At 43.3% G+C, this 13,373-nt stretch overlaps 1 protein-coding gene across 1 annotated transcript; it reads right to left on the reverse strand.

Annotated features, from left to right (window-relative positions):
- Positions 1 to 303: 303 nt before the first annotated feature.
- Positions 304 to 12,611, reverse strand: LOC109977661 (E3 ubiquitin-protein ligase TRIM39-like). The gene is made up of 8 exons (XM_065950118.1): positions 12,515 to 12,611; positions 9,408 to 9,877; positions 8,369 to 8,560; positions 8,178 to 8,273; positions 6,237 to 6,470; positions 4,628 to 4,775; positions 3,025 to 3,051; positions 304 to 2,310 (listed from the first exon to the last, which is right to left on the reverse strand). Exons 1-8 carry the CDS (start codon positions 12,519 to 12,521, stop codon positions 1,772 to 1,774), a joined length of 1,713 nt encoding a protein of 570 aa, XP_065806190.1. The 5' UTR covers positions 12,522 to 12,611; the 3' UTR covers positions 304 to 1,771.
- Positions 12,612 to 13,373: the final 762 nt, after the last annotated feature.

The following is a 13,373-nucleotide window of genomic DNA, read 5'->3' on the forward strand; positions in this document are numbered from 1 at the left end:
GCAACAAAACACAACAACATGATACTTTAGCAGCTTTGCACCTTTTCAAAGATACAGATTATTCTACTGTGGTGAAGCTCTTTGTGTTACGTTTCTGTTCAGACACATCTGCACTGTCTGAAGTGTTCTTCTTTCAGGTCTATCAGGTGCATCATCTCTGATCGGTGTCATTTGAAATGTCTGTGAGGAAATAATGAATTTTACTCATTTGTATTACAGACTTACTTTTATGTATTGTGAGGTGTTTCTTCTGTTTTGTTCATGTCCAGCAGGTGGTGCCAATGAGTTTTTTATTTGTTTCTAGTTTGACACAAGTCACAAACAATCTCAAACATGACCACTATCTGATATAGAAAATATCGAAAAACTTGATTCTGTTTACATAATAAAAAAGATGAACTATACGGAAAAAGGCCCGACCCAATATGGATTTTTGAGCCGATATTGGAGAGAGAAAAAAATCTGATAACGATATATAGCTCCCCCGGCTCCACTCTGATCTCGTCTGTGCATCTCAGTGACCCCCAGGGTGTCAGTGTTGTCTGGCTCTTGTTCATGTGACGTCTAGCCAATCAGATAGCGTTGTAGGCGGGTTAGATTCTCTTTAATAAAAAGCTCAAAAGACAAGTACAAAAGTAAACTTTTCATGTTCAAATACAGGACATAGTTAAACGCTCCACAAACAATCCTACACCCATATTTAGATTTCTAACAAAACAATCTCATAGTCTTACAGTCTGTAAATAAATGTCTCATTTAGGCCCCCGACAAGCACGCCCAAAAGTCTTCACTGTAAATTTAACTTCATTGATTTCATCTGTAAAGTGTCCAAAGTCTCAAAGCTACAGGTAAACTAACTACAGGTAAACTAAGACTAAAGGCTTTTTCACACAGAGTCTGTTTTTTTCAACACATTTAATGGATCGGCGGCGCCCGTCCAGCATGTGGCGCTCTAGGCAACCGCCTATATGGCCTATGCCTGAAAAGAAGAAGAGTTTTACCTGTCAATAGACAAAAGAGAGTTTTTCCTGTTGAGAAGGAGTTGCAGAATAATCCCGATCCCGATGTGAAAAAACTCAGAAAAATCAAACCAAGATAAATGATAATGGACGAAAGTTTGGGAGTCAGTGTGCTAACATGATTAACACAACATGAGATCGTATTTCACTTTTAAATGTGCGTCAATATTGTACGGGGGAAAAAAATTGACTCTGTGCTCAAAGAACTTAAAACAGGAAAAAGTGTAAGTCCAACAGGATTCAAACTGTGCTTTCTTCTGAACACGTCCATCTGAACCACACGTCCAATATGGCCTCTGGAATAATCCTCCTTCATGCTCCATATATTCTCATTTGGTCTTTCTTTATACATGTTGAGATAAGTGTAAACTACACAGAGTAACCATGGCAACTGTTTAAAATGTGTATACATGACTCAGCTGTTTTTTTTGGGGGGGGATCAGTTAGAACAGATCCCGCTCTGTGTTACATTTTGGTCTTAAAGCGATGTTCCCTTTATTTCACTGATTGTTTGATGATGTTTGTCTTTACTGGACATGGTACTGCTTGAGGAAGTCACCTTGTCATATAAATGTCACTTCATTAGATTGAATGTTTTCTGAGATAAAGTGCTTCTTAAGTCAATCTTATTATTTTGGCTCTTTTTGGGGAACAATGTTTTTTATTCAACACCAAATAAAAAACAAAAATCCTTCCTGGTATCTTCACTAAGACGAGATGTTCTTAATGTTGAATCTGTCACACTGCGACTCTCAGGCGTGTTTCACAGGTGTGATCACTAGAGGAGAAGCGTTCTTGCCGTCCTGGACGAGGCAGGGGCTGAAGATGGGATAGAGACCCTCGTTGAAGGAGTGGCTGAAGGTGTAGAGATGCAGACGTGCCTTCACATCATAGAAGGAAATGTGGCCTCCTTCGTAATCAAGGAAGACTCCCACTTTGCCGGGCTGGGACGGCATCTGCAGAGGCAGACGGGGAGATTCCAGAGCCTTCACCTCGCCGTTCTTCAGCCACAGGCACCAGTACCCGCCGCCGGGGCTCAGCTTGATCTCACCTTTGCGACGAGCCGAGGCGCTGGCCACGCCCAGCGTCCAGGCCGTCTTGCGTGACACGTCCACCTCCCAGTAGTGACGCCCAGAGCCGAGGCCCTCGCGGCCCAGGACGAAGAGGGCGGGGCTGAAGCGCTTCGGGCCCTCGGAGTGGGAGGACTTCCGCTCTTCATACCTCACCTGGCGACCGTCATCCGACACAGCCAGGTTCTTCTGAGCCGTGGCGGGGTCCAAAATCACCTCACCTGGACGGGACGGAGCAGAATAAGCATCTTCTGTATCAAACATGTACTCAGCGTACTCAGTGAAAATGTAAGTATCTTGAAGACGCAGTATGTAGATCCCGCAGTCAGGGGGCTCTCTATCAATCGAACAATAACAAAAGAATGTATGGCAGCTTTCAGTAGTAGCAGTCTTTGACGTAATATCCGGTGTTTCCACGTCAATGATCAACATGTCGTGTCTGTACCGTAATTTTTGGTGTCATCATGCCGGCCGCTAGACCGAGCCGGCATGATGACACCAAAAATTACGGTTCTCTGGCTTTGATAACTGTTATATTTGAGGTAAGTACTCAACAAATTATTATATAACATAGGTTTTGTCAATTTTTTAATTAATTTGGATATCTTAATGTAAACATTCTGATAAAATTCTACATATTGTACGTTTAAATTGAAGGTAAGTACAGTGCACGAGTAAGCTCACACTGATTACAGCTACAGTGAACATTTCATTTTTAAACTGGCTGCTTTTCCCCTGAATCGAGTCTAACTCTGCGGTGGAGAAGTGGCGCCATCTTGTGGACAATTTTAGTACTTTAACTTCCCTTTCAGCTTTGTTTGCAATTTGCCATGATTGCCAAAAACAAAAAAAAACCTTTGTTTTTTCAAGAAGTTTCTCAAATGAGTCATCACTCTGTGTCGTAAACAAAACAGAAAATTAAGATTTGTACTCACTCGAATAGTTCTGGACCTTGCGGAGCTCTGCGAGGGAGAGAATAAAGCACATGCAGAGGAAGAGAGAGAGAGAGAGTGTGTGTCAGAGAGTTATTCAGCCGAATAGTCAAAGTCAAAGCAGATGGCACGTGTGGGCGGTAAACAAGAAGATCTAAACAGGAGCTGTTAATGCTCCAGACCTCTGCTGCTGTCACTCAGACCTCTCGCTCGATTGGAAAGTGTGTGAACTGGGGCATCAACACCATCTCCATCTGTCCCACCATCTTGCATGTGTCAAAGTGTGAGCGCGGGGTTCGGTTGGTGCAATGATGAGTCACTTGTCTATTTCTATGTGCTCGTACAGTCACCTACTGTGTACATCCCTGTTTTTGTACAGCGAGGGTTGTTGGGAGGGAGGAAGGATTGTACCCAGGCAGACACTGATTTCAACTGAAGATAGCAACAGAAGATGTTCAGAGAAGGTTGTGTCCAAAGTCTTTCTTTGTTAACTACTCAATACTAATAAAACAACACAATACAACATGATACGACATGATGTAGTGCCATACAGAACTATCAAATACCATACAAGCCTGTACGATAATATACTAGCCTATAGTCTTCTGAATACTCTGAATAAGTGCTTTTACACCGCAGGTCACACCTACACATTCACACACTGATAGTAGAGGTTTTTATGTAAAGTGACCATCAGAAGTAACTATTCCATTCATACACATTCATATGCTGCCGATGAAGCAGTGGGAGCAACTTGTGGTTAAGTGTGTTTTCACATCGGACGTGTGGCTGCAGGGGCTGGGGATCGAACCCCCGACCTTCCAGTTGAGAAATGACCGACTCTACCGACTGAGGAACAGCCGCACAATATTATATGATATGGTAAAATACAGTACGATACAACATGATGCGATAGGATACAACAAATCACCATACGATAAAATGCAAATACTGTATCACACAATTTGATACGATGCAATAGGATAAAATACGACAGGATACCATACGATACTGTAGGATGTGACAAGATACATTATGATGTTGTACGTTATGTATGGTTTTGCGATGCGACGATGCGACGATGAGACGCTGCGCAGTATCACGATGCGACGCTGCGCAGTATCACGATGCGACGCTGCGCAGTATCACGATGCGACGCTGCGCAGTATCACGATGCGACGCTGCGCAGTATCACGATGCGACGCTGCGCAGTATCACGATGCGACGCTGCGCAGCACAAAACCATACATAATGTTACAATGCTGTGCGATGCTTCACTTTGTTGTCACTGTATTGAAGTTTGATTTAGACTCCGACGCTACACACATTTAGTTGCCTCTACATGAGTCTAATTAAACTGAACAGAATTTTAAATATCAATATGTAAAAAAAGACTACAAAGGACGACCACAAAGGCCATTCTGTTGTATCACCTTTAACTAATACTGCAGCACTAAAGTCTGTGAGGGCATCAGGGCAGCGCCACTGAAGGTAAAAAACACTTTCAAACACCACTCTGGTCATTTTCTCTCTGTCAAACTCTTCATGTTATTACTCGTTTTCTATTTCAGAACTATATGGCAGTAGCCTCCGCCGGTATCCTCACCTTTCCCGTACAGCCTCTTAAGCTCCTCCTGGAACTTCTCGATGAGGCCGCTGACCGAGGTGCGGATGGTCCCCAGGTAGAGGTCGGTGTTGATGCTGACCGCCGACCAATCGGCAGGCTCGGGCGGGGGAGACAGCGTCACTATGTTCTGCAGGAAAATTGAAGAGTGAGAGTGAAATTTAAAAAAAATGTGATGATTCCTCGGGAGGTAGAGAGTCTTTGGAGGGGAAAAGGTACGGAATGATGTGGAATCCCGTCTCACTTTCACTATTTATCTCAAGTATCTCAACTATATGCAAATACACATTCAGCGGAGGATCGTTCATTTGAATCAGGGACAGTGTACAAAAAAAACCATTAGCCTCAGAAGAGAAGAGATGCTTTGTACCAGATTTAGCTGACTAGCTAATTTCCATCTGTTGGATATTGTCCAGATAAGCCACTTCATAAAAGAAAGGTAACAGAGTAAAATGCATTTCATTTGCTCACTCTCACACTATCTTCAACGACTCTGAACTTCAAAGACCTCTTTCATGAGAGCAACATTTACTTTCCATAAACAGTCCAGGATGAAAACACAAGGGGGGAATTCTGGAACAGCTGGCTCTGTTCACAGACGCTTCTGATGTTGTGTCGCAAAATCTCAGTAAAGTACAGCTGCGAAAAGCATGAAGGTCCGCTGAATAACGGACTGTTTAGATCATTATCGTGGTGGAAAAGAAAGAGACATACGGTCCAAGCCTGTTGGGTCACTTTTTAAAAAGGTAGATATTGTCGTGCAACACGGCCGACTAACGCTGTGATTTCTGTTCAGTAATTAGCTCTCTCGCTGTGTCCTAAATGCATATCAAGTGTGTCTCGTGTTTGAAGGCTACGTGCTGCAAAAACAACTAATTAAGCCCCGCTTCAAATACCAGCATGCATTTTTAAACAACCGCTCGGTTTGTGGTCTTGATTTTAAAATATGGCTCTGGTTGGAATGAGAGCATGAAAAAAGAGGATCAATCTGTCGCTCTGGTAACAAGTTAAAATTGTCCAATTTTTTCGATGCTTCAATAATTATTGATTCCACGTTTTTGATGAAACCTTCAAAAGGTCACATGTTATGCAAAATACACTTTGCCATGTTTTTCTAACACTAATATGTGTCCCTAGTCTGTCTACAAACCCCCCAATGATGAGAAAAGTCCATCGTCTCCGTCTTTTCCCTGCTCCACTTTTCAGAAAATGTGTGCTCAAACAGGCCGTTTTGAGATTTTCCCTTGATGACATCACAAAGGGCAGTAACCCCTCCCCCATGTGGGTGACACTCCCACAGCTAGGTGTTTGTTCTGCCCTCCAAGTCTGCCTTCTCATCGTAAACAAAAGGACATGGAGTGAAAAAGCCAGAGCCCTTCCAGAGAGGGGGCGTGGTCAGACACAGCTCATTTACATATTTAAAGGTACAGACACAGAAACAGCCTGTTCTGAGCAGGGCTGAAATAAAAGAGTGGATTTAGAACAAGAAACTTCACACGCATGTTTTGAGGAGCTCTGACACTTATTTAAACTTGTTGAAGAGGAGGAGAATATGTGACCTTTAAAAAAAAAAAGGAAAAAAAAGTCCTACCTGCAGGAAGACCACTTTGTCCTGCATCTGAGCGAAGGCCTCCAGCTCGTTGCTCCTCCTCCTCAGCTGGCTCAGCTCGTTCTCCAGGCCCCGGGCTAATTCCTGCGCGTGGCGCTCCGCGTCCCGCTGCCTCGTGGCGATCAGCTCCACCAGCTCCGCCTGACTCTGCTCCACAACGCGCTGCAGCTCGGCGTACACCTGCCAGCTGTCCTCCAACTCCCTCTGAGAGCTGGCCTGCAAAAACAATATTTAAAAAAAGAAAAAAGAGGGAGGAATTTGTGAGTAACAAAAGGTATGACGGTGCTTTCCAACGTCTGAGGAACAACACTGACTCATTGTCTTGTGTTTGTACACGTACACACACACACACACACACACACACACACACACACACACACACACACACACACACACACACACACACACACACACACACACACACACACACACACACACACACACACACACACACACACACACACACACACACACACACACACACACACACACACACACACACACTGTTATTTAAACCTCAGGTTACTGAATACGTGATGTGTTTAGGAAAGCAGATACAAATGTCACTGAGCAGGAAACCTGAAGCAGCTGTGAACTTTGGAAACTTTGTGAAAAAGCATTTCTGAAGGGTGAAAAGTTTTTGGATTCTTTCGGAAAAAACATTCAAAACCTTAAAAAAAATAAAATTAAATCCAGTCATTTTAAAACCAGAGTTAAACCCCTGTAATATACATAACAGAGCAACTTAACATTAGAATTCCTGCTACAGCCAAAATGCTCGTTTTATTTGACTTGTGCATGAAACCCAACACCAACACTGTGAATTCTTATTTGAGCGTAAAACCGACACTAAACACTAGGTGGAATCCTGGTGCATAAAGCCATGGCTCCAGGTAGTTAGGATTGAGGTGTGTGTTTGGAGGCATATTGTTTTATTGACCGTGTCATTGTGTCAGGTTGTTGACTTATATGTAGTGGACATAATGATCTGTTTATGTGCACTACTGAATCACGATCATGGACTAAAATAAACTGATGGAGACTCTGGTGGGCGGTTAGGGGATCAGACATTTGTTTTCCTTTTCTTTCTTTGGGGAACATTTGACTGTAATGAGGCTGAGAGTTAAAAACAGGGTGTGGGAAAAGAAAGGTAAATACTCTAAACACTGGTCACACCGGTTGGACGGCCTTAGACGTGCTTTCATGTCTGTAAACGTACAAGAGAAGCATTAGCATGAGGCCACAGAGCGCGAGAGGGATGACAAAGGCCTGAACGACGGGCGTGTGTAACCGCAGAGTCTCCTGTCAAAGTGGCCGCCGTGTTTATACGCAGTTACACTGAACGCCGCTTGAAGTGCAAATAAAGCGTTTGAGTCTGCGGCGCATGAAGACGGCTGCTACATCAGAGACAAGCCGGCAGACATTTACCCCGCAGTACACAGAGCGCCGGATCAGGACTTTAAAACATATGATGAACGGGTTCTTTTTTTAACATTTCATACTCCATAACCAGGCGACTCGTTCTTAGGTTATTGGTCAAACAGGTACGTCCACATCTGTTGTAATTTAAGGTTATTTTTTGGGCCAATTTTCCCTTTAAGATTAATTTGGGGGTTTTTTGTGCCTTTTTTCAGAGACAGGACAGTGTATAGAGTTGGAAATCAGGGAGAGAGAGAGAGAGCGGGGAATGACACATGGGAAGGGAGCCACAGGTCGGATTTGAACCCTGGCTGGCCGCCCGCTTGGTGGACGTGCACACTAACCACTAATGTGTTTGTTTTTGTTGCTCAGAGCTGAAAACTGACACCAAACCTTACAAACCTGCTGTGCTTTCTAACCCGCTTTACCTTGTGTCTACTGAAGCACAATAACCGACAGGTCAGAGTTCACTTCCTGTCTCCGACGAGGCGTCCTCGCACTCACCTTGATCACCTTGATGGATTGTTTAATCTCCTCTAGTTTCTTGGCTCTCTCCTTGATCAGGTGTTTCAACTCCGACCTCTTCTTTCCCAGATTACTCTGCAGGAAGAGAAGCCGGACTTTGAGTCAATCAATCAATCAAAAAAATAATAATGCCGTCATGGCAGCATGCACGTCCTGAGACGCGTTCTCACCATCTTCTTCTTCCACTCGTGCTCCGCGGGGACGATGTCGTGCGACTTGTGCGTGGCCTCGGCGCAGGCGGTGCAGACGCAGGCGTGGTCGGTGCGGCAGTAGACCTCCAGGAGGCGCTCGTGCTTCTTGCAGATCTTCTCCTCCAGGTGGAAAGTGGGTTCGATCAGGCGGTGGGAGGTCAGAGACTTCACCTGGAGGGGTGAAGTGCGAGGACGGGGAGAGAGAGAGAGAGAGAGAGAGAGAGAGAGAGAGAGAGAGAGAGAGAGAGAGAGAGAGAGAGAGAGAGAGAGAGAGAGAGAGAGCAGCGGTTTTGAATGGGCAGATGTGAGAGTAACACACGGTGGGACTGTGGTCCCGTTAAGTCTTTAGTACATCCAGTGAATCTGCAAAGTGAGCTGGATGTTTGAACTGGAAGCTTTTATGGATGTTAAGTCTGGAAAATTTTGCTTGTTCAGCAAATATTTTACTAACAGATGGAGAGAAATTAAAATGGAGTCAGAGGTTAAAGGCTTTATATGCGATTTTATCATCCAGCAGATGTCGCCCTTGAGCACCGGCATGAAACCAAAACAACTCGCGCTGCATTGTTGTGTTAGCATGCTAGCGATCTTTATTATGCTCGTATCTTCACACTGCATGTAAATTTACCTGAAATGAGCGTGATCTAGAAACACAGTTAAGCAGTGAGTACAGTATGTTATTCTTCTTTTCTCTAGTCCCTCAATTAAAGTGAAGATAGGACTCGGAAAACTCGGAAAACATCACAGACAGTGGGACTCGGGTGTTACACCCATTGTAGACAGTCATGACTCAGAGTTATTTTCAGACTTGTTTTCTATTATATTTAAGTGTGAAAAATCACATATAAAGCCTTTAAAGGGATAATGAAGAGTGACGAGTTAGCAGGAATCCTGAGTTGACATATTCTCTTGTCTTATAGGTTCCTCTGGATTTTTGGCGGGGAAAATGTAAGGGACTAAAACAATAACAACAAAATGGAAATCTGGTTATTAGCAGTAAATAAAAAAGTAAGCTGACCTTTTTGTGATGTCTGAGATGAGTCTCGCAGAATGAGCCCGGACAGTTCACACACGACTTGTGCGCCTTCAACTTCCTCCCGATGCAGGCGTCACAGGGGACCTCCCCGGCCTGTGCAAACTCCCCGGTGTCCTTCCCCTGGCCCGAGTTGGAGCTCAGATTCAATGTGGACGCCCTCGAGGAGGCCCCGGCTCCCCCCGCGACCCCGGCTCCCCCGTCCGTCATCAGCCCCTGGAACTGGGTGGAGATCTCGGCCAGCACCCTGTTGACGCTCATCTCGGGCCTCTTGGTGTAGCTCTTCTTGCACATGGGGCACAGGAACTTCTTGCTGTGGTTCCAGTAGCCCTGCAGGCAGGCCTTGCAGAAGCTGTGGCCGCAGGGCGTGGAGACGGGCTCCACAAACACCTCCAGACAGATGGAGCAGCAGAACTGCTCCTCGGAGAGGAGGCTGGCTCCTGGAGAGCTGATGCCTGGGAGCAAGATTCATACATTTTTCAGGAGGTTTCTAAATAGTCAAAGTGCTCCTCTATTAATCACTATGTCATCGTTGTTGTCATGGTTACTCTCACAACATTGTGATGCAGTCAGATTAAGCTAGTACCTTTCAGCTACAATAAATGGTGCCAACTTATTGGTAAGAAAAGTGCCCATGTTGACATTAACTAGTCAGACCAATAAGGATTTTTGAACCAGGCTGTAAACAAACATTTTTGGATGTGACTTCCAGGGTTCTGCGATTTGCACTTCCACATTGGCTTCATTTTTTACCACCAATGGTTGCTGTTAGGGGCCTACTCCATATGTAGAAAAACGTATATCTAGATAACAGCTGGATCCGTTTGACCTCTGACATGTTTCATCCCATTCAAAAAGGGTCTGAAAGTCACCAGTGAGTTTTTTTAACTAACCTGTGAATTACAGTGAAACTACCTGAAAAGAGGGGCGCGTCCAGATTTATTTAAACAGGGTTGGCCCAACCGTGGGAAACTGATTTGAAGCAGGGGGTAATATATAAGTATTTCACCAAAGAGTCGTTGGATTTCAGGGCAGCAGTTTCACACTGATGCTTGCAAATACTTTTTTAAATAAACGTCTTAAAACCATGGGGATGCCTGTCCACCATGGGGGGTCCAGGGCCTTCAGCCGCTCTGCCCCCCACCTCTGGAACTCCCTCCCGCCACAAATCCGTAATATCGACTCTCTCTCCATTTCCAAATCTCATCTCAGAACACATCTTTTTAAACTGGCATATTCAGTCTGATCATTCCCCTTCCGGTCTCATAACTCCTCTACATCCTGTATATTTATGTTTTGTGTTTTTAATGTTAATTTTATCGTTGTGTTGTTACTTTGTTGTTTTTATCTCTGCTCTGTAAGGTGACCCTGAGAGTTTTGAAAGGCGCCTTTAAATAACATGTATTATTATTATTATTATTAAAAAGGAATGAAAATCTACTTGTTTACATGTCTGCTGACTTCACTCGATGTTCAGCGCTAATTATGGAAATCTTTTGACCTGACAAAAATCAGTGTCATGCTGTCACTTGAAAATCAACACACACCCAATAACACACCCAGAGAGGATGCTTAGATGGCACATATATTTGATCCCTCAAAGTGTGTCATACCCGCAGCGCTGCATTAGTAGAGCGAATTACTTTTAAAGATTATATAACTTAGAAGTCGCGGGTCAGGAGGAAGTTGTGTCTGAGTTACCTTCAGTGTAGTCTGAGGTCGCCGTGTGCACGGCTTTAATCAGCTCTACTTGACTTAAAGAGAGTCACAGAGGTGAAACTAAGATTTTTATTTTTTGCGTTACTGCACTCTCTCGTACTTTGTTGATATTTACTGTTATTCGTGCTGAACATAGAGAGCTCACTTCACCAAAGTCAAGATCCTTGTGTGTGTACGCGTACCAGGCCAATAAAGCCGATTCTGATTTTCCCTTTTTTTCCAATAATTTCCTCCACTTTGTCTGTTATAGTTTTCTTATTTAAGGCACAATATGGTGACCACGGCTCATTATTTAAAGGTGCACTATGTAGTTTTGGTAGAGAAATGTGAAAGTTGGAGAAATGTAGTTTCTAAATATACAAAAACTGTCCTCAGAGGAAATTCGGTCCCTGTAACACTGTTTGAAGATAAAATGCTACGTGAGAAGTTATGGTGGGGAGGGGGGCCCGCAACAGTGAAACCGTAACTCTCCTGGTAGCTTTTTAACGCCAAACAGTGTAACAGGGACCCGTTTTCATCTTTGAGTAAAGTTTGTGTATTAAATTCAGAAAATAAATAGAATTGTTACACTTCTTCAACTTTCAAATTTCACCACCAAACTACATAGTGCACCTTTAAAACTAGACTTAAAGTAGTGACATATAAGTTTGAACACAGATGAGAACAATCACAAAACTGAAAACAACTTCTTTTCTCTTTTTTTTTTCACGTCAGATGATCGTTCTGATACTCGGCACCAGAGGACACAAAGCCCTTCTTTTTTTTTTACCCCACATGAGAAGGAAATGTGTGTCGAAGAGCAAGTGAGGAATGTAGAAACTCTGGACCTTCTACCTTTACATAACACACCTGCGTCAGCTTTGAAAGAAAACACACGCAACAACTCCCTCCTCTGTGTGCGAACAATTGTGTCTGCATTCCTTCATGGCTGGCTTCAATCGTTTGTTTTTTTGTCTTAATGTCGATGGACTAGATTTGAGAAAGAAGTCACTCATTTTTGATCAAACATGCATACTGTGTTTAAGTATTTAACATTTAAATACCATCGATGAGTTTTTAAAGACAATATATTTGCAAAAACATACAGAGAAGCTAATCAAAAACTGTCTTTAGTTTCTCTATTCAAACAAACATACCTGCTCAGGTATAAGTTTTCTTTGACCTGTGACACTAAAAGAGCTTCTTACACATCCTAAACTACACTTAGAAGCTTCTGTTTTGTTGTTTCACTGATTTACATTAAGGACAAACTTCACAGAAAAACTCTACTCGAGAAACGAAAGATTCACAAACATGTGTCACACACACACATAACTTCCTCTAAAAAAACAAGAGAACATCATTAAGAATGAAAACGTGAAAGCAGAACTTACTCTGCATGTTTGCGTCTGACGTGGAGCGCTGTAGTCCTTCACTTTGTGTGTACTTTGTAATGAATCACCACACTCTCACAGGTGCTCAAGCTCTTCCTGAAACTCAAAGTGAGCCCCTCCCACTCGGAGTGTTGACACACCCGGATCTCTGCACATGCTCTCACTGTGTCGTCACAGTCGGGGGGAGGGGGGGGGAGCGGCTGTTCAAAAGGTTTCCCCGGAGTGAGGATGATTCACTTTTGTCTTCGTTATGCTGATTTTTCTTCTCTCTCCAATATCGATATCGGCCTCAAAAATACCATATCAGTCAGGCCCTAATCTTTATTTAAATTTCATTAAATTAGGAAACCTGCAGATTTTCAGTATGCATCTTTAAGGAGATTTTAAACAACATCAGTGGGCTTCATGCTGCAGATGGGTGATTATAATGTCGAGAACATGAATCCATTTTAAAGGTAAACTTAATGTGCCATGGTAGGGAGATATAAGGCTTGAGAAAATACAATTCTAGCAACATAAAAATCCCTGACGTTAGCAAATTAACAACCCAAATCTCACTGGCTAGCACTGAGCCGAGTTACGACCAGTTACGCTCAATTCATCTTTCCTCCACCGTCCCACACGATGACATAAGAAACGATGAGAAAATGAACACAATGTTATTTACACTTCAAGACAAAATAGCAAACAAGTTAGATAGTAAGATAAAAATACATGTGTTTCCCGTGTTTAAGGATTTTTAAATAAGACATTTTTCCTTAGCGTACATTATTTAAATGTTTACTTATAACCAAAGCGGTAAGGGAAATGACCACAGTGCACATTAACGTTAAATTTAAAACCTCTCTGTACTGTCACA

The sequence above is a fragment of the Labrus bergylta genome, chromosome 22, assembly GCF_963930695.1.
Source record: "Labrus bergylta chromosome 22, fLabBer1.1, whole genome shotgun sequence".
NCBI classification, from domain to species: domain Eukaryota; kingdom Metazoa; phylum Chordata; class Actinopteri; order Labriformes; family Labridae; genus Labrus; species Labrus bergylta.